This window comes from Melitaea cinxia, chromosome 19 (genome assembly GCF_905220565.1).
Source record: "Melitaea cinxia chromosome 19, ilMelCinx1.1, whole genome shotgun sequence".
In the NCBI taxonomy this organism is placed as follows: domain Eukaryota; kingdom Metazoa; phylum Arthropoda; class Insecta; order Lepidoptera; family Nymphalidae; genus Melitaea; species Melitaea cinxia.
In genome coordinates, this window is record NC_059412.1 from 5,504,172 (window position 1) to 5,527,127 (window position 22,956).

The 22,956-nt window shown below is 34.1% G+C and overlaps 1 protein-coding gene across 1 annotated transcript in view; it reads left to right on the forward strand.

Moving 5' to 3' along the window:
- LOC123662672 (synaptotagmin-10-like) overlaps positions 1 to 22,956 on the forward strand; it is a 127,282-nt gene that overhangs the window by 28,041 nt on the left and 76,285 nt on the right. The window contains exon 2 of the mRNA XM_045597477.1: positions 17,611 to 17,615. Coding sequence (XP_045453433.1) covers positions 17,611 to 17,615 — 5 coding nt within the window. The remainder of the gene's footprint in view (positions 1 to 17,610; positions 17,616 to 22,956) is intronic.

Genomic DNA, 22,956 nt, shown 5'->3' on the forward strand with positions numbered 1-22,956 from the left:
GAACATAAAAAAAATTAAAGAAATTAAAGTTAAAAATAAGGAAGTATACAAAAACAAATAATGTGCTTTTTTTCGATACCATTCAACACAATCTTGATAAATATGTAATTTACAGTATATTAATATAAACTTCCAGTTGGGCGGTTTTATAACTATCCAAAAAACAACGCCAAGGAAAATGATATCGTATTTCAGTCAATTATAAGAAGTCAGCTATTTTTTTCTGACGCTTTTTATCGCAATTCAAATTTGGAATATCTTCTTAATTCAAATTAGGAATGTCTTCTTAATGAAAACTGTCATTTATGTGCCATAATATATTTTTTCGCAAAGGCGTAACGACTTAGATGTAACAAAGAGGTAATTACTTTTCCAATTCGCTGTCAGATGTAATTACAAGAAATAATTTTTTTTTTAGTGTCAGTTACTTTATAAAGACAATGACATCAGCTTAATAGACTGTTAAGATTATTTTGATAAAAGCTACATATTTTAATAGGTTATATAAATTATACGTTAAACAGACGTAAACATATCCCCAGGTGGTAAGAGTACCACCTAGGGATATGATATGCTACATTAACTGTGGTGGTTAGAGACATCAACTCGCATGTAATGGTACTGCAAGCATTTATACGTTATGGCAACCGCTTACCATCGGGTCAACCTTACGCATATTTGCTACCATAGTAATATAAGAAAAAAAGAGAGACTTACAAAGCCCGTTTATCTCATTGTAGTGTATATACATCATTACAGCCTATACAGTCCACTGCTGGACATAGGCCTCCACAAGTTTACGCCAAAAATAACGTGAACTCATGTGTGTTGCCCATAGTCACCACGCTGGGCAGGCGGGTTGGTGACCCGCCTATATGTATATACATATACATATATATTGTTAATATTGGACGTTTGTTTGTGTGTAAGTGACACCGCGTCTTGATTATGCTACTCATCATAGAATCGAAATAAATTGCATAAATGTCACAATCTGACAATTACTCAAGTCTAATGTAAGTTTGGGTAAAACCGAACAATATGTCTAGTATATGTATTTAATAACGCAAGGATATTTAATTTCGTATCTAAGATGAAATGAAGGAGATCACGTCTCTAGAGAAATATAAGTGCGGACTGAAAGATATTAAAAGGATTTTGACTTCTAATTAATACGTTGAGCAACAGATGTTGTGTTTGATAATGTTAACAATTCTGGTTTTATTTTTTTTAATTATAAGCTAAAATTATTAGAGGCAAGTAAGTCTGTTCTAAAGAACATTTATTCTTTTACATATTTTTTTTATACATTATAAATTTCGTAAAAGAACAACAAACTTTTCAGCTTTATATGTATATATTAGTACAGATTACATTAATTTAAGTGATATATAATAATAGTCTTATAACAATAAAATACTCTAGTTAAAAGGTACAAAAACAACGTTTCATCTTAGTAATTACCTAGTAACAAGAAATAGGAAAAATATAATATTATATCAAAAATTCCTGCATATTAATAAAAGTTTCACAAAAAATAGTCCACAGATAACTAATGTACATCAAGTTTCTATCTTCATACCTAACACAAAAATGTAAACGTTTTAGCCCAGCCGTAAAACATTGACAAAGTGTTACAGAGCACTAAGTTACTGTAACATTGTTACCAAGAAATAAATTACTTTACGGTTTGTTACCTTAATATTGTGGATGCATAACAGTTCCTAGTAATTTCCGAAACTACATTTGCATGTTACAATATTGCTTGCATACGAAACGCGTTTCTACAAACTGTATTACGTACTTCGACCAGTTTCTATCACCCGGTCAATATTATGTTATAATAGTCCAACAAGTTTGTGTACATATTTCACAAAATAACATTTTTCTTGGTAGGGGTACTTTTAACTTTACTTAGAGTATCTTGCATACTTTAAGGACGGATACAGTCTATTTGCAACGATTTAGCCTGTAACATTCCACTGCTGGGAATGGGTCTCTTTCTGCATGTAGGAGAAGGATCAGAGCTTAATCCAAAACGCTGATCCAGTCCGGTTTGCATACCTTTCCTACGTTTCTGAGTAACGATCGCTATTAGGTGTACTCATATTCGATAAAAACCGAGGCCGGCAGCTTAGCGTCCTCTCCGAGGCACGGTAGGTAGACCCACCAGGACAGACATAAAAACCGGAAAGAAATATTGAACCCGCAAACCGTGCTTTAGGCGCTTACACAGCACACCCACCAGTACGCCAGAGCGGTTGTTATTATGTTATATTGGTATAATGTTACTATTCCCTAACCCAATCAGCAACTGATGCAAAAGTTCTGATCATATTAAAACAGATAAGTCAAATTTTTATGTAAACGTTTCGGTATTGTACACTGATTTTAATAGTTTATCATTTTATTCAATATATCTTCTCCTCCAATATAAAATCATATTTCCTTTAATTTTTGTACGAAGTTTTGATAAGCTTAGTTGTGTGTTTCCGCTAAATTAGACGTACGGATAAAACTATTAGCAATAGCGACGTCAATGACGCATTTGTGATAAATACCTTTATAAATTAAAGTTTTGTTAAAAGAAATGCGAAACTTTTAGTGTTCAAACCTACTTATTCAATAATCTATGAACAAATCAACTTAAAAAGGCTATGTGGGTAGAAAAATTGAATTAAAGAGTAAAATACCCACTGAATTGTCCAAAGACAAAAGATTAAATTTCAAATGTAGTTGAAGTAGACGTCTCATCCTTTGTAAATTCTACAAGGTTATTGTAATTAACTTTGACCGGAGAAAACCGGATAGAATCGGTTTTGACATGCGCGCGCATTGCCCGAGACCCGGTTAACTTGGTTGACCATGACATGTAACTGGGTCAGGACGTGATCGTGGTGTCTTTTTCATACTTACGACTTTTGGGATGAGGAAAAATGAACAGTGTAAGGGAGGAAATTTATCCTGGTTTCCGCATTTTTTATGTATGTCATCTCTGTCGGATAAAATTTTTAATATAAAATATTAAATATTTGACCTAATTATAAAAATAAATTTTGTCACATTATATATTTTTTTTAATTGAAAAATTTTGTGATAAAAATCTTACCAACATTAACTTAGTATAGAATATATATATACATATATAAGGGTATGGTCGATCGTAGACTTTATACACTTAAGTTTAAGTAAGAGAGGTCTTTCTTTGTTATACAAATATATTATTATTATTATTATTTCACCTTTACCTAAAACTCAGCTCTTAGAGAACACTTTAATATTGGCAATTTTCTTATTATTATATTATTATTGTTACTGAGGAATCCAAGAAAGTGCAATAAAAATTAATCAACGAGGAAAATATATATGGGTTGTCTGGAAGAAATGGCTAAATAGCCATAAGTCCGCCCATTGTACTTACAGTATGTAAATATTTTTTTTAATGTGTTTATTGTTTAAAATGTAGTTGTGGTGTACAATAAAGTATAAATAAATAAACAAATAAATAAATAAAGTTATAATAATAGTATGTTTTTTGTTGTACTGGGCTTTTTTATTAATGTAAAGTTTGGTATTTTCCATGGGGAAATAAATGTACACACATAAATTTAAATTGGATTCATCATATGAACAGCGCTTTTCGTTTTAAAGTAATCCTTTTTAGATATTTCCGGTTTTAACCAGTTTCAAACAAAATCTGTAGTACATATATTTTCTCTAAAAATATAGTTGTAATTTTATTGTATTTTCGTATTTGTAAAAGTAGACAAATTTATTTAAATGGATGCTTTGAATGATGAAACCGGGTAACTAACTGACCGCCTGACCGTGACCCCGAATCGGGTCAAAATAACCGGGTCATAGCTTCATGTATTGCATAGTGTAATTTAGTATGAATTCGTGACAATGATCTTGTGTGACAATTTAATTATTTTATGATTGCATTTGTGATTAACCAAAGCTTAACCTTTGTAAACTTACTAATAGGGCTTGTGTTACTAAGACTTTAGTTTTGTAAATAGATACTCTAACAGAATTTAATTTTCATAATATTAGTTTTGTTTTGATCCATGTTTTTATGGTTAATAATGTATTCGTAAGCAATGAAGTTTTATTTTTATGCTACATTAACTCTATTCTATAGAGTGACTGACTAACATAGAAATTGAATAAAAAATTTGATTTATTATACGTCGCTTTTCAGCGACAAGAACCACCCTTTGATACTTATGATACTTGGATATGTGATATTATGTTCTATGTTATATTTTTTGTGATGTACAATAAAGTGTATTCTTATTTATAACTTAATTATTAATGAAATGATGCATACGGTATGTTTTTAATTAATTTGTACATCAGAGAGTGAATAATTACGTCTGTGTACATGACCTTCATAAGGTTTATTACATGCAGATATAATTGCTTGCATTATGAATATATGCTGTAGAATTTTTGATGTATTAAGCTGTAATCGCATGTAGATTTCAATAAAAAGTTAGGGATCAGGATACACTAAAGAAGTTTTAGAAGAAGTGCAAGTTTCTCTAAAATTTATCGTCATATATCTTTAAAATAATTTATTAAATTTTTAATTACGGGGTTTGAGTATTTCACTGCGTTAATCTTCTGTTTTTTCAAGTAACGCTGGTGGGCGTAGAGGAGTGAGGAGTGCAAGTAGAGACAAATTACAATTATTACATAGCTAATTAACCAACTCAGAACGCAGTAGTCAATTTTTATAAACATTTCATAAAAATCAAACAATGGTCCTGATTAGTTGTTGGAGGGAGGTTAAAAGTTTTAGAAAATTTCGTATTTCATAATTTTTGTCTCAAATTTTAATCTTTTTGACGAACTATCCATCTCTATACGTTGTAAAAAAAATTACGAGTGTTTTAATGAATGCTTTCATTTTTATAAAATATTTGAGGGACATATATTTATAAAACAATTTTATGATTTCCAACAAAGGTAACCCTCTTCCCATACTACGAGTAAAGTAAAAAAATAGGTGCATTCAGTCTGTATTATCCCATGGTTGGGCAAAAGCCTCGTTCTCCACGCAGGAGAAGGATTGGAACTTCATCCACCACGCTGCTCCGCTGATATGTTCCCTAGTATGAGCAACGACAAACGTGTTCTCCGAGGCACGGTGGGGTGGTCCACAAGAACCGACATCCAACCCGGAAAGGAATATTTGTACAAATACAAATATCCATCCCGAGCGGGTCTACTCGCACCTTACACCAAGATGGTTGTTAAAAATAGGTAGCTTAGACAAAATAGGTAGATTTATTTATGTAATTACATATTTATAAATATATATATATATATATATATATATATATATATATATATATATATATACGAATTGTAACGCTGTCGGTTTTCAAGTAATAAAAAAAACTGAATCCTGATTGATGTTTAATTTTTTTTATTAGATGGTTTGACTTAGTGGAGCAGTAACAAAATATGTTAATCAAAATGACAAGCATTTAAAGTAAATAGGTAAAATCACGTGGATTGTTTATGTTTAGGTTTAGAGAACTTTATTCTCGAAAAGAATAATTCACTTACACGAGAACAACATAATAAATGTAATGATTCAAATATTCGCCTTATAACTTAGTTAACGGAATAGAATATAATTAAATCGTTTAATGCTGTGTGGTTACGACATTAAGAGTATAGCCACCCCCTCTCTTCCCGTGGGTGTCGTAAGAGGCGACTAAGGAATAACACAGTTCCGCTACCACCTTGGAACTTAAAAAGCCGACCGATGGCGTGATAACCATCCAACTACTGGCTTTGAAATACACAGGCCGAAGACGGGCAGCAGCGTCTTCGGTGCGACAAAACCAGCTCTGCGGTCACCAACCCGCCTGCCCAGCGTGGTGGTGACTATGGGCAAAACACATCACTTGTTGAGGCCTATCCTATCCTATATCTATGGAGTCCAGTAGTGGACTGCGAAAGGCTGCTGTGATGAAGTCGTTTTATATATTTTAATCACTATAAAAGTGGGTTTTTTCCAAAATATATTTTGATAGTTCAGACTTAAATCCATTAACTGAGCTTACATTTTTATGTAGGATGGTAATTTGTTATAAAGTTGTGCTCCATCGAATGTAATATTTTTTTGTTTGCAATGTTGGTTCCTGTTTTTGGGACAACTAGTAACCTTGGTCTACGGGTGCTACGTTTACTGCTTTGTTTTATAAATATCAAATTAGAATGTGTGAATTATACACATAGTTATCGTAGGTTCATAATATTTCTTTTTTTATTCTTTTAGTGTTTCATAGCTTGTAATTTTTCACAATAACATCACATTTTTTTTTTATCTACAACCATAGATCAAGTAAAAAAAGGTAGATAACGCACCTAGAACAGAAAACTGAAGCCACTTTTTTAAAGATGTGTGAGTGAGTGAAGTGTTGACACCTTTTAAAAAAAGTCCCTAAAATTTTTATTAAACAATTAATTTAATATAGGTAAAATGGGTATGTGAAAATAAAAACCTGTTTATAGTTTTAAATAAATTTACTAAAAATAAAACAAAAAATCGGTAGAATAATAAAAAAAAAAATATTCGTAAGATAATCGTATGAATGGACACTTCCTATCCCCTCTGTTTATCTCTTTTCAGTTTGCAGTCGGTTTTTTTTAAACTATTTTTCTTAAACCTAGAATCCTTTATGTTGTATAAGTTTTTTAAATTTTTGTCGCTTAGAACTCAGAGTCATCGTCATTGTTTGCATTTTACTAATATGATGTAGTCTTATGTTCAAATATTTTTCAATCACTAATCGTATTAAATTGACTTTATGCATATGGCCAGCATAATCGTGGTCATTTTCTCAGTCTTACAGCCGCTACCCATTCACCTCTTATTAAAATATTCTTTGGAAACCTAAAACCATGAAATTTGATAGTAAAATATGGGTACCTAGTTTACTCAAAAATTGTAAAAAGTTAAAACATAAAACAAACGAGTTAATAATTCATAAATATATTTTGATTTTTTTATTTTCAATTTATGTAACATAAAATAACACGAGAAAAAAAAACAATAACTATGTCTACTTTTTACTTAATTATTTTTCTGATTGCGTACAATTTACTTACCCACATTTTGGGGTATTGAAAAAAAGAACTACTGGCAACACTCCCGTGGTACGTCATTTCGTGACATTGAAATTATAAGTTCCGAATAACCTCAATATTATTTTGGAATAACAATAAATTTAAAGTTTTATATGTACTTACGTGTGAAACAATATGCCTTCAGATTTTTTGTTTACTTTGGTATTGTTTTTGCACCATTTAATCACACAAGACGGCATTTTATAAGCAAAGTTACTGTATGAAGCCTCGTGACATACTAACGAAAATGAGCGTAGTTTGATGCATATGTGTGCGTGAGCGCGTGTATTTACTTGAAGGAGCCGAGTTTTGTGGCTTCACTAACAACAAAGGCCGCGCATTATCTACTTTTTTTTACTATATCTATGTCTACAACATACACACACGGTCGTTTGTTTCTAAAGTAATCAGCTTGTGAAATAGGTAAGATCCGACTGGTATAACTGCATTTTTTTCGATAAACGTGTATATAAATAGTTCATATATCAATAAATATATGTATCTTAACTAGACTAGGCGGGAATCGAACCCAAAACCTCCGGGACAGAAAGAAGGGTTACTACAAACTGTGTCAGCGGCTTAATCGAATGTAATAATATTGCTACATTGGTTAATACTAGATCTTGACGCCGCGTTGGCGCAGCAGTCACAGCCATGGATTGTACCTGCTGCGCTGGCGGTTGCGGGTTCAATCCCCGTATATGACAATCATTTGTATTGGGCATACAGGTGTTTGCCGTGGTCTGGGTGTTTGTGCAGTCCTAGTAGGTCTCCCCACCGTGTCTCGGAGAGCACGTTAAGCCGTCGGTTCCGGTTGTTATCATGTACACCTGATAGCGATCGTTACTCGTAGTAGGGAATACATCCGCCAACTCGCATGGGAGCAGCGTGGTGGATTAAGCTCTGATCCTTCTCCTACACGGGGAAAGAGGCCTATGCTCAGTAGTGGGATATTACAGGCTGAAGCGAAAAAGATCTTGAAGTAAACATGTTTATTTGTTATATTTATTTGGTAACGTATAAGACTTTTTTGATACTTTATTACTTTTATTTAATCACAGACTTTCTGAAAAAGATTTCTGTGAAAAATGTCAACAGCCTAATGTAATTGGAAAATATAATAAACAACCGTAACAAAAAATCTTTTAATGTTTCTCTAGAATGTTCTTATTTTACTTCATTTTCTTTTATTAAGAAAAATATTTCATAAGTTATTTAGTGACTGTTTGCACGTCCTATATAACTCTTATAATGTTAAACCAAATGACCTCTCACATCAGAGTCATAGAAACAGCAGATAGAGCGTGATAAGCATAAAATGCATTTTACACACACACACATACACACACAGCAGATAGAGCGTGATAAGCATAAAATGCACACACACAAATACACAAGGCTTGAAAAAACTACCATTCCTTAAGCATTCGGGAAAAAATCGTTGTTAGACTATGATTTGAAAAATACCGTAACTAATTTTGATAGAGAAGCTTTTCCCTTTTCCGGGATGTTGTGTAATATATTATTTTCCGGGGAAAAGGATACCCTTGACATAGATCACAAACGAGGCATTGACTTTTAGTAAACCTCGCTGTAAATTTACAAAGAAACTTTGGGATTTTAACGTACACACATATGTGACTAACAAAGTATTGACTGAAAAGAAAAGACGAGTCATGTAAAAACAGAGATTATTATAACATAATATTTTTTTGTTTAATTTTTTTATACCTGTTAGTAATAAAATGAAAGTGTATATTATTGTTCATTTTAGGGATTTTGTATTATTGTTTTTCAGATTTACTTAAAATTAATAATTCATTCAAAGCATTTATTTACATAAAATTGATCTAAAACTGCCAAACAAGACTAGATGCTTAAATAACAAATTGTTTCATATATGCATACATTCTATACACACGTATTAAATAAATTTCTTTAATATTCCCATTTCACAAAGTTAATATTGAATTCGATATTAGAAAGCAAGTTTGGTAAGTTACAAAGTTACCGGGCGCTTTATTGATCAACTCATACCGTGAACCTTTGTTAGTTGGAGTTATGAATTTAACATTTTAATCGTTATTCGACTGGCTTCCTAATTTAATGCTTACATCACTAATCTGGTCTGCTGTCGTAATTTTGAAGCTTATAGATGGTATCTAATCCAATCTGGTGTAATTGTAATAAAAAAATTATTGACGCTGATTTATTCGTATTTATTATATATATTTAAGTGAAACCATAGAAGATGTTAAGTCACTTGATAGGGAAAGTAAGGTTAAAATAAAAAGAAAACGTGGCAGATCAAAACGATAATATGTAGAGCAGATAAAGATGTAGATAAATGATGTGTCTGGTAGGTAGCAAGTTGTTCCAGAAGAAGAAAAAGATAGGAAATAATAGGACCACTGAGAAGAATATAGTAATTAATTAAAATGAAATAAAAACTAATGATTAAAATAAATTTTTGTGTCTGCTATAGTTTTTGGTATTTATTAGTCTCTTCATCTTGCCTAAGATAGTACGAAATCGAAACAGGTTGCGTTGTTGTTATAAACTCTTATTGACAGTATTTCCTCTTGTTAGATAAATTATTATTGACTCGTGGTGGAACAGCGTGGTAATTTATTCTCCTTTCCTATGCTTCCTCTTTCCTTTCTCCCATAGCAGAAGCGAAAAACGGGTGTTTGTGTCTGTTCGTCAGCCAGTTTTAAAATATGTTACTTCCCATTACAAAGAGAGTTGCAAAGTCTTCTAGCTATCATTTTTATCTTTATTTTAATCGTGTGTTTTATAACGTTGCTTACCTAATTCGTTAAATTATATGGTAAAACCGGGAGAGATGCCCCAGTGGGATAGATGCCTCATGTTCTAAAAACCTAACATCCCGAACTCACAAATAAAAATTAATCGCATAAGTAGCAGTCGAAAACACCCCGTACCTCGGATATCCACAGATATTTGTGTGGCAAGGACGCGTTTGGATCGTGTGTGTAATTTTCTCCGTGGCGAAATTTAAAAACACGTCAAAGTTTTAAAGGTTAGTATTTAAGGCTGTATAATTTTATAAATAGTACAAAATTCCGTTATATTTTTTATCACGTCTATATACTGGGTCATTGAGTCTGCATATAGTTGTAAATAGATGCTATTTTGTTTATAATTTATTAAAAAAATACGTGGGCATCTATCCCAATCACAAAGGATAGTTGCCCTGAATTTTTGAGGTATAGGTGCCCTTAGACTTGACGCAGAGTGATGAAAGGTACAGAAAGGGCTCTGAAATTAACTTTTCATAAATAAAAAATTCATTATATATTTGTACGAGTATTTTTTATTTTATGTTCCTAAATTCGTTTTTTTTTTGGGATTTGTATATTCTATTACAACCTCTCAGTGGCTCATGCAGCCATGTATGCTCCTTAACATCGAGAGTTTGCTAGTTCGATTCCCGCCCGGAAGGGGTGCTTGCATTTGTACAAATATTTCTTTCCAGTTTGTAAGTCTATTCTTTAGGGTCTCCCCACTGTGCCTCGTAGATTACGTTAAGCTGTCTGTCCCGGCTGTTTTCATATACATCTGGTAGCGATCGTTACTATCTATCCTTTCATTCACCATATACAGAGTAAGTTTATATGTATAATTTTTTTTGTGTCTGTTATATTTTTTATGTATTTAGGTATATTTATGTTTGGATGTTTTACTCGTTCTAGCAGAACTATGCCACGAAAGTATAAAAGAAAGGAAGAAATGCGAGCTCGAGTATGTTCTTGGACTATAGAAAACCTACAGTCAGCTTTCGATGAGAAAGTATGATTGTGCAATGTGCATGTTGACACTTGATATGAATATTTTAGACCAACAATTAAGAATTTATACTTTTTTTGAATAAATGCTTGTAAAATTTAATTAAATTTATATATATAGTATCTGTGTGATATAAAAATTATATTCTAATTATAACAATTAAAAGATATAAAAAAAAACACAAAAATTTTTTCATTGCTATGGCCCATGTTTCTTGGAGACAATCGATGTTTTAGGAGTAGCCTAACCTAACATTTGGTTTTTGGTTTTTCGTTTACACGGTTTAAAGGGCATCTATCCTACTCACTATTTTCATGATGAGGCAACTATCCATATAGGTAGGCATCTATCCTCAAAAAAAAAGGGTTCACGAAAAGCTAATTTCTGCTTAATCTGCATTGGCTAGGTTGAAAAAAAATAGTCGTAATTCAACATGAAGGATTGAGCTAGCTACATTAATAAAAATTATTCGTATGAAAATCATATGTTTAAAATTAGGTGGCTATTTCAAAAAGTGAGGCATCTATCCCGGTTTTACCCTAAGCAATTCAACATAATTTGTGTTCGAAGCCTTAATCTCGACACATCAAGGGTCCTTGGCAACAAGGAGCGACGAGAACTTTTCATTAATATTCAGCCGTACTCAATATTAATTAAAAAACAGTACTTAATTAACGTTAACTGTAAGCAAAGAAAAGTATTAAAAATGTAATGAATTATAGTAATTGTTTTGAAGGTAACTTTATTAAGATTATGTTAATTTTAAAAAACCCAATTTTTTTCTCATTTGTCTATATTTGCTAGATACAAACAATATTGTAGATATTTATTGTTTTTTCTAAATCAAATTTTTATTAAATTATATATATGAATAATCACTATAATATCCTTGGGTGCCGTTTCCCAGTAGAGATCGTTACATAGCGACAAGGCTGCCAATTGTAGCGAAGACTCCTTTGTGTATCAACGTGCTACATATTGCAGTCGACTTTAATGATAAATAAACACAATACAAACTGGGCTATCACTGATAAATTGACACGACAAAAGTTTTTGAACAAATGGTCACTGGTCTAGTACTGATGAATTATTATTGACGAAATTTAGTCGACAAATTGAACAAAAACGGTCGGCAGCGAAAATTATCAAGAAGTTATTTTTCAGTTCTAAAGATTATAAATAACTTCTTTTTATCTGTAAAATAAATCTTGGTCTAACACTGGACACTTCCAAGTTATGCAATAACCATAGACATTATTTGTTTTAAATAAATTCACAATCAATAATTCTGATTCTGAAAATTATGATACAGAATTATCATACGAAATTGATTGAAAGAATGACAGGTATCGAATTCATTAATTTAAAGAATATAATTTATCACAAAAATCTCTATACAAATTCGGAAACTTTCGTATTGACATTGATGAATGTCAGACCGATCTTTCGACTCACTGAGCCGATGGTCAATGAACGGAACGCGGTTTTAAATAAAATGCCCTTTTTGAAATTTTTGGACTTCAAAGAGAACGTCAACAGCGAGTTTGTGGAAGTCTATTAGCTGGAAATGTAAATATTTATCCGAAATAAAAAATTATAATTTATTTTCAAAAGTACAACCAATTTTCAACTCAATAGTGATTCACAATGCAGTCCTTGTGAGTCTTTTCCTTACTTTGGAGAGTACACTCTCTCGTTATCAATTATCACTGACACCTGTTAGCACTCGTTACTCATAATATATATCCACTAACCTCAGTGTGGCAGTCTTTCTACATGGATAAAGAGGCCTGTATGGGACGTCGGAATGTTACAGTCTTAACCAATCAATCAACTAAATACAAATAACAATAGCCTATATTTTATTATAATAGTTTGACTTGAAAATTACGTGTAATTAAAAACTAATTATGAAAAATGTAACAGCTGAGCAACGTAATCGCTACCATTCAATAAACAGACGTTTACATCGTTAGGGAGATTTATATTACGTCTTCACAATTCAGCGATACCACAAATAAGAGCTTGTGGGGTAAATGTGTTAATGCTCGGATGATTACGATTTATAGACCTCGAAACTTTCAGTCTCGGGTAATTCGTGTAATTTGTTATTGTTAAGAAAATTTTGGTTTGAATATCGAACAGATGTTTTTCTTGTAAGAAAATTTGACATGATTGTTTTTTTTTTAATATTACTAAACGTTGCTCACGGTTTTGCGTAATTATTTGGTAATTTTGGCATAGCTTGTTAGTGATATAATTCTCCCGTAATATTTAATATCATTTATATCTATACAAATAAATAAAATTGGGGTGTGTGTTTGTGATATTAAAATAATCGCTTTTTACTAAATGCACATAGACGTATACACGGCATATATATCAAAATAGCATTTTTTACAATTTTTGTCTGTCTGTCTCTCTACCTCTATGTTTCTCTCTCTGTCTGTCTGTTTATTCTAGCTAATCTCTGAAACAGCTGGACACACTTTAACGGGGCTTTCACGGGCAGATAGCTGATGTAATAAGGAGTAAATTAGGCTACTTTAATTTTAGAAATTTATTTAATTGTAATAATTTGTAAAAAAACAGAACTGAACAATAATATTTTTTTGAATTCCACGCGAACGAAGCTGCGAGCACAGCTAATATAAAATAAGTGTTAATAATATTTGCGAAATTTATTTAAATAACTATATTTTCTCTTGCTTGACTCAGAATTGGCTGCTGTACGTGAATAAAGTATTAACTTTTATTATGATGGTAAAGGTTTTAAACATAATGTTGTTGAAGTTGTATCGAAAGAAGAATTGTTTATTAACAGCTACATTGTAGGAAAGCCTAACAGAAATACTATAAGTGAGGAAGGGTTTGATAAAATTATTATCTTTAAAATTAATCATGTCTTCCTGCACATTAAAACATCTTATATAATTGTGCGCTTAAAATAATCTTTTTTCCACATTTGACTATGCTAACTTGTAAAAAAAAAAGAAAAAAAAAATTAAAAACATGCAAATTATTATAAATAATGGTTTCTGACTATAATTTGCAGTATAGTTTAGATAACAATATATTATATTATACAGATGCAGCTGTTTACAATTTGTTACAATTTATTGTAAAAGTTATTGAAAATTCTTCTCGTTACATCTCAGTAACTGATAAGATAAATTCGCAAGTTATGACACAAAGTTATTGGAAACTTCACGCTGTAGAAACGCGTGTAACTAATGGAAAATGTTGAATATATATATAATTTTATTGAAAATATCACACACGATAACCGTAAATTTTATGTCAGTTTCAAGCTTGAACAGTTTTCTAGCTATTACGATGTGAACAAAAAGATGATGCTCATGACAAACATTTGTATAGGTCATGAAAGATGTTTGTCGCGGTCTGGGCATTAATCATTTGCCCTGTGTTTCAGTACTCTCGACACAAGAAGAAACCCTACTGGAGTCTGAGTTTGAGGGATTTATTTGTTTGAATTATTACGTAAAAAGCTGTAATTAATCAACCTTAAACGAAATAACACACATATAAAACCGCGACGTATGACCAGTACATAAATTGGTTTAGGAAATATCGCAACGTATTTCCCTGTGTTTATTTTATCACAGTTTTGTACAGAATTGTGTTGTTTTATACCAGAGGTTGGTAGTTTTTACAGCCGACCATTTTCACAGATTGAACTAGCTTTTTATAAACGCTCTGTCGCTAACTTTTTATTTTTATGTAGCAATAAACGTGTTAGAATAGATTTTATTGTACGTTAGCTTTGACTTTGTTAACATTTTTATACGCATTTTTATATACACATACTTACCGCTAACTGACATACTTGTCATTTTTAAATTCACGATATTTCGATATTTGATTTTAAATGACCCGCAATCATGGCGTCTGCAACATCAACGAATTATCGGAAATTTTAAAATGAAAATAACAGAATTTAGCTATTAGTTCTGTTAGGATTTAACGTTATTTTTGTCTCCTAAAAAACATATATGATGTGTAAATAAAATTTTATCAGTTCAGTAGTTACCTGGAAATTTCGATTTCATCAGTTATTTTATGCTAAATAGTTAGTTTATTTGTGTATTAGGTATTATAATATATATATTAATAATAATAATTTATATTTATTATAAGATTATGTGCTTGAACCATTAAGCATAGGATATGTTATTATTATTTTAATAATTATTATTTCGTAAGCTTGTTAATAAACAGTCAATATCTTATATGTATATAAAATTCTCGTGTCATAAGCTACAATACTCCTCCGAAGCAGTTGGACCGATTTTAACTTTTGTGTGCATATCGAGTAGGTCAATTTTTTTATACTTCTAAGTTAAAGGGGGGTGGGTTTAAGGGAGTTAATAATATATATGGCAAAACAACGTTTGCTGGGTAAGCTAGTATCGTACACATAACGCCGTAATCCATATAAATAAAAATTAGTCGCTAAGATCAAAACTCGAGAACGGCTGGATTAATACGGCTATTTTTTTAAATTTACTAATGTTTTCAAAATATTTTTACGGAATAAAATGAGGAAATTGCGTAGAAAGTAACTTAAAAAAAAAAAAAAACGTAGCGATAACTTCAACTTCACGTGTTTGATAGTCAAGATACGATAATGTCTGTTGGGTTAATTAGTTAGAAAAATGAGCAGTAACCTTTGAAGTTACATAGTCTGTCAAGTATTAGGTATAAGCTGAACAAAATTAAAATACCATATATATATCCCAATGTTGGCCCCGATGTCTCCAACTCACATTTGAATAGACGTACATTAAATTATTTAAAGTTATATTGCAACAGTTAATCAACAACATTCACGATGCTAGCTTAATTAACTATTATTTTTATTTAAAAAAAATATGGGTTAGTGTATTATAACAATAAGTCCCCAAAAGTGTATGTGATCGATTCCCTCAAAATTTACTGAACGGCTTTTCATGTGGTTTTACCAATGGAGAGAGGGCTTCAAGAGGAAGGTTTACGGAACAACTAAGCCGATTTTGATGAAATTTTGAGTTTCACTGGAAGTTAGCCGGGAAAACTTTGTGACTCACTGATTTAAATGCGGGCGAAGCCGCGGGCACAGCTAGTATGTATATAAAATTCTCGTGTCACAAGCTACAATACTCCTCTGAAGCAGTTGGACCGATTTTCATCAACTTTTTTGTGCATATCGAGTAGCTCTTTTTTTTCATACTTCTAAGTTAAAGGGGGGTGGGTTTAAGGGAGTTAATAATATATATAGCAAAACAACGTTTGCTGGGTAAGCTAGTATTATACACATAACGCCGTAATCCATATAAATAAAAATTAGTCGCTAAGATCAAAACTCGAGAACGGCTGGATTAATACGGCTATTTTTTTAAATTTACTAATGTTTTCAAAATATTTTTACGGAATAAAATGAGGAAATTGCGCAGAAAGTAACTTAAAAAAAAAAAAACGTAGCGATAACTTCAACTTCACGTGTTTGATAGTCAAGATACGATAATGTCTGTTGGGTCAATTAGTTAGAAAAATGAGCAGTAACCTTTAAAGTTACATAGTCTGTCAAGTATTAGGTATAAGCTGAACAAAATTAAAATACCATATATATATATCCCAATGTTGGCCCCGATGTCTCCAACTCACATTTGAATAGACGTACATTAAATTATTTAAAGTTATATTGCAACAGTTAATCAACAACATTCACGATGCTAGCTTAATTAACTATTATTTTTATTTAAAAAAAATATGGGTTAACCAGCTTTCAAGTTTTAGGATTACGATATCGAAAAATCTCAATGTTACCACAATGACGTTACAATGATATGACTGAATTTGTAGGATAGCTCTTCTCAGAAACAACTATTGTGAAATTATAAATTGATTATTGTTTTGAACATTTGTCATTATTGTAACCGTGTCTCTGGACTTATTCTGAATATGACAGATAAATGTTATATACGAGGTCAATTACAATTAAACGCGACAATAAACTATGCTTTTATTATCTGATTTCGTTCTAAGCTGAGGTGCGATCTCACTAGGATATCCTTAGGACGAACGGCTATCCTGAGCCCTTCTCTTCTCCTTTTTTTCTTTCAAGGCTGGGTCTCAGTACCCGGCCATCCCACCCGATGATGTCAAGGCCAATAGGGCCAACAGTAATACTCACATCGAAAAAAAAAGGATTCCATATCATGGTTACTGAAACCGCTCAAAAGCAATTTATTAGAAATTTGTAACTTTATCGTTAATGCCTTATTATAAATTTTAAAGATATACTACGTATAGAACATTCAACCCTAATTTTAAATTAAATACTTAATTGTGTTTTAGACATAAGCCAAATATACAAGCAGTAAAAGAACTAATATCACAAAAAGTAAATTAAACTATTTAAAGGCACCTGTTACAGGGTAAATGGCCAAATCTTGAGAAAAATGTTTTCGAGAAATAAATGGTATTCATTTGAATGTAGCAGTACTAAATCTACGTAGGTAAAGTTATTATGAAAAGGTTTATACCTTGCGCATACACCAAATTAAAATATTAAATCATTAAGTTAATCTTTATCATAAGAGCTACCGTATCTGTCTTTTCTGTTGTAATTTTAATCGACTCCAATAAAAGGAGGAGTTTCTCAATTTGTATTTGTTTTTCAGATCCTTTGACTGGTTGGACCATTTAATTTTCATTTCAATTTCAGTTTCATTAAAATTTAATTAAGATCTAACAATTACTTTTCGATTATATCTAACAATGCGTATTTGCTTGACTATTTTTTCGTCGACCTACGTTGTATTATACCTCATAACTTTTCACTGGATAAACCGATTTTGATGATTCTTCTTTTAATTAAAATTGCTGCTTGTTGTGTGGTCCCATTTACATTTAATTGTGATCTAATGACTGATTGATTTTAAGTGATCTTTATAATACCAATCAAAAACAACTTGTATTATTATTAATTTCAGAATAACGCGTATACACAAATGGCATACATATATGCCGAATCTTATACTCTATTGAAATCAATCCATCACTCAGTCAATTACTGATGACGTAAATTAAAAATTTAAATGTATAGAAAAAAAAAACAAAGGAGAAGGAAACAATAAACTTTTCTTTCGAAGTATTTAATACCACTTCTATTTGTTGCAAAGTTTGAAGTAATCCTCAGGGAAAAGACCACTCACACTTGACCGATTTATACTTTAAAATCATATCATGTACTTTTAAGCTTTCTGTGCGTGGAATCTGTAATCCGTTTAACTTTTGGATGAGCTACGAGATATAATCCCAGTACTCTCTTATAAAGATTAAAACGTCGGATTTTTGTATTAAAATATAAAGTTAGGATATGTTGCTGTGTATTTTTATTCTATTTCATTTTAAAATGTACGATAATAATAATCGTTCAAACGTTTTTATTTTTTATAAAATATTATCTAGAATGACGAAGACCTTCATCCTTTTTTGGAGTCGGTAAAAACTATAATCACATCATCACGTCGGTAAATATAACCTTTGCAAAAAGTTCTTTATTACACACGTGGTAAAAAAATATAACGCTTACTAATCTATCTATTAAATATATAAGAGATTTCCATCTATATATTGACTCATCACGATATCTCTGGAACCATAAGGCGTAGTGACTTAAAATTTGGCAGGAATATTCCTTTTGCCGAGTAGAGGTTAGTTAAGAATGGATTTTAAGAAATTCCATCCACAAGTGTGGTATGGGGGGCGTTAACAATGGGAAATTCCCGTTTTTAAACTATAGGTCCTATCGACTCTAAAATTGGTAGGAATCTCCTATATGTGATGTAGAAATGATCAACGAGCGGATTTTATGATAACTCATCCCCAATAAGGATTGCGTGGGTGTCAAACTTGGGAGATAGGGTAGTTTTTATGACAATTAGACTCATTAGGTGGCGCTGCTATCAGTATGTATCTCCGAAACTACTGAACCAATTTTTATCAAGTTTTGTAAGTATCTCTAATTTAGTCTGACTTGGAAGATAGAGTAGTTTTTGTCTCAATTGGACCTGGTAGGTGGCGCTGCTATCAGTATGTAAGCTATCCATAGCTATATATGTTTCCCGGCAGGACAACGATTATAAAATTAAGCACATCTGTAACTGTGAGTTCAAGGATATGCGTCACTCATGATAGGAAATACAACATTGTGCAATAACTAAGGAATTAATAATTAAATAATTGCATACTTGTTTCCATTATTTTCTTGTGTCGCACGAAAATTATTACAAAATAAATACTTAAATATATAAAATAATATAATATGTTCCTTACACTCAACTGTCCATCTAGGATATGAATCCTGTGTTGGGTGTTTAGAAACTCACACAATACGAGTATACGGTATATAATTGGTGATAATTGGTATATGATGATGTTTTTTTTTTTTTTTTGTAATTATGTGCTATATCCACAGGCTTATTATGCCCGTGCCTTTGTTATTACATATATTATTATTATTATTTTGTAACATGCATCGGTACTTCACCGCAATTTAGAATCTAGAAGCCTTAATAACTAGTTCAAATTTCTAAAAGTCGACGCGAGTCCACTGACCAAGACTATTCTACATATTGCCTTTTTATATTCTTTTATACTAATTATTTTTATTATATTTACACTTATTTGCTAACTACAATATATGTACACTTATTTGCTACTTACAATGTACACTTAACCTATGTTATTGTTAGTAGTTAGGTACTTTTTTTTTGTGCTTAGGAATCGTTTTATCCATTTAAATTTCTTTTTTTTTTAATTTTTATTAATATATTATATGACTAATCCTATCTTATTAAGTAAATATATAAAGCCTTATTATTACAATTTCATTATCCTATTCCTATACTATACATTCAATTTTATATATTATATTTTTAATTCTACGCACAATTTATACTTACAATACAATCATGTCTTCACACCTCTACATTTTCCAACATTTTGAGCACATTCTCAATGACGGCAGCATCTCTATGGTGAATGGCCATCTTGAGACTATGCTCAAGGATTTTCTTGTCCGTCATCTCCGCTGCCCTCGCCACAAAGCGACCAATTGCGTCGTCACGGTCGTCGGTGTAATAGACACAGGTGTTGGTGTGTCTAGTCACCGCGACTACAGCGTGCGAAACGCTGTCGTGGATCTTGAGCCTCCTTGTATTTGTCTGGAGGACGATGACGTCCTCATAGGTCTGGCCTTGTGCCTCATGGATGGTTAAGACGCGCGATCCCTCATCGGACCCGTATCCCTGGTCAGTCAGCAATCTCTTCTCCTCTTGCGTAAATATCAGGTTCAGGGTTCGGTCCCTTCCTACAGGAATGCGCGCGCCTGTGAGACTCTCTACTCGCAAAGATGGGATCTTTGTGCTTGAGCTGTACACGGACTTGTAAACATCACTGATGGCAAAGGCGACGTCTTTGGGGTTACGATGCGTGCACGACAACTCGCACGAAATAGTCGTTATAAGGGTGGGTCTATAATACCGCATTTCGAACAGGTTATCCCTGTCGATGTACGGCAGTTTGTTTATATCTCCGATGAGGACTACCTTCTCAGCTCCCGATAGTCGGGCGGCCATTACTATGGCTCCGAAATGGTTCATGAGGGCTTCGTCCACCGTTAGGCGGTTGATTTTTGAACCCTCACGGAAGCCATTTACCAGAACGGAGGCCATAGTACGCACCCTTTGCTTGACCTTGTTGCCATAGCGGTGCACCAGTTTTTCTTTTAGATCTTTAGCCGCCTCGACTGTGGTCGTAATCACGACTTCCGTGTCCCCATCGAAGTCCCCGACTATTCGGGTTATCTTGCCGCATCCTGGTACCCCGTTTATCCACTCCAGTGATGGTAGTTCCCAGGTCACGTACGGTAAGCCGGCTTCGGCCCGGTCGCCCGTAAGTGTTTTTGCCATCCGTAGCATCCGGTCACCCAGCATTACTTTCGTGCATCTCGCTACTACCACCACCGGGTCCCCTTCGGGTGTTTCAAAGGTTTGGGACTCCTCGTCATTACCCTCAGACTCGACCGCGCTCACGAAGCCTGCTGTGATGTTATATGCGGCCATATACCTACCCGACATCTTGCCCTTGAGTATTTGTCGGATATCACTGTTGTATATGGCTGCTTCGGCTTCTTCGAGTTCCACCTCCAGTAATCTTTGGTGATCGTACTGGTAGGCCTGCATGATCTTTTTGCAGGTGGCCAGGAACTCGATTAGGGCGTTTTTCGCGTGTTGAAGCGGTGTGGACGCCGGTCGAAGTCTCGGTGGTGATACTTGTCCCATATCGGCCCTAGTTCGAGCGGCCGGTGACGCCGCTGGGTGCCTCGGACTATTGTCTTTGGTGAACCTGCTCAGCGCCTCCGATAGTCGCTCTCCCTGTCCAACCTTTTTGGGAGAGGGGTGATGGGGAAGCTTTCTTTGCTTCGGGGAGATGGTTGCCTGGATAAATGTCGCCAATGCCATCGAGCTCGGCTTAGGTTCGGGTGCGGCCGTTGCCCTATGTTGTTCAACCTTCTGGGCCTCGACCTTTAGTTGTAGGCGCTCCGAGTCACTCGGTGCGGCTTCCTCGAGAGCCGGCGATGCAGGGGGTAAAGGTGATTTGGATTTTGGTCTTAAATAACCAAGGTCCTCCCCCCTGTCTTCGTAGACAATGACCTCACTGTTCTTGGAGGCCATTAGGCAACCGTACCTATCTGATATGTCGCCTCTATCATAGCCGACTCTCATCGAATCCACACTGATTCTTCCGGGGATTCCCCCGGGGATCTCGCTCATCTGCTTTAGCCACAAGCTGGACTGCGCGAAGGCGGACGTCTCTCCCCATTCGAAGAGTGCGATCTCTTTGTTTTTTAACCGCAACAAACGATAGGTCGAGTCGCCCTCCTGCTCTTGCGCTAGCACTGTGATTTTTGTGCGCCTTATGCTTGTCTTTTGAGTGCTACCGTTTATCAATAAGGCGAGTCCCGGTGAAATCGCCAGCCGATTGAGGTCTTCGGAGCAACAGAAGCTTATCCCCATCCTCTCCACTTCGCTGTCCATGAATAGAGCCACGCATCTGGTCCTAATACCAACTTCTCCACTTCCATTCACTTCACTGGGCGAGGATTGTGTCATCCTGTTCTGAGTCGGCTGCGGGGGTGCGTTTTGGCTGGCTCTATTCCTGAACAGGTCCTGGAGTGAGGAAGACATTGTCCTAGTTATTTGGCCCAGAAGGGTGCGGCTAGGAGACATCCGCGGAGCTGTTGTGTTATCTCGCTGAGCGGCTTGTTGGACATGGTTTTGCTCTATTTGTGCTTGTGTGTAGTGTGTCTGAGTGTGTGTTGTATGAACGACGGTGTTGGCACTCTGCGCAGGTGTTAAAGCCGGTGATGGAGAAAGCGTGCTGTTCCTCTTTGCGGCTGTATTGACGGCCTTTCTCGCGAATGTGAGGAAGGACGTTCTGCTGGCCTCGCTCTCCAGGATGGTATGGAGCAATGGCTGGTCCAGTTTAATCTGGAGTTTGAGTTCCAGATCCAGCCTTTCCTTACTGAACCTCGGGCAATTCAGTATAATATGCAGAACTGTCTCCTCACAATTCGGGTCGCAGATACACGAGGGACTGTCAGTGAGGTGGAATCTGTGAAGATACGCCGCAAATCCTCCGTGGCCGGTCAGAATTTGCGTGTCGACAGATGTTGGTACCGATTTCCTTACCAGCCTATAAGCGGTCTTTACATCCGGTAGGAATATTTTCGTGACCGAGCCGGTCTTCGAAGAATTGTATCTGTCCTGCCACACCCTGGCAGTCGCTTCCCGGATCTGCCTTCTGACATACGAGATTGGTACTCTGTCGTAGTCAGGTGCCGTCTTTTTTGTTAAAGCCGCCCTTTTGGCCAGCTCGTCCGCTCTCTCATTGCCCGGTATTCCAACATGGGCCCTCAACCAAAAGAAC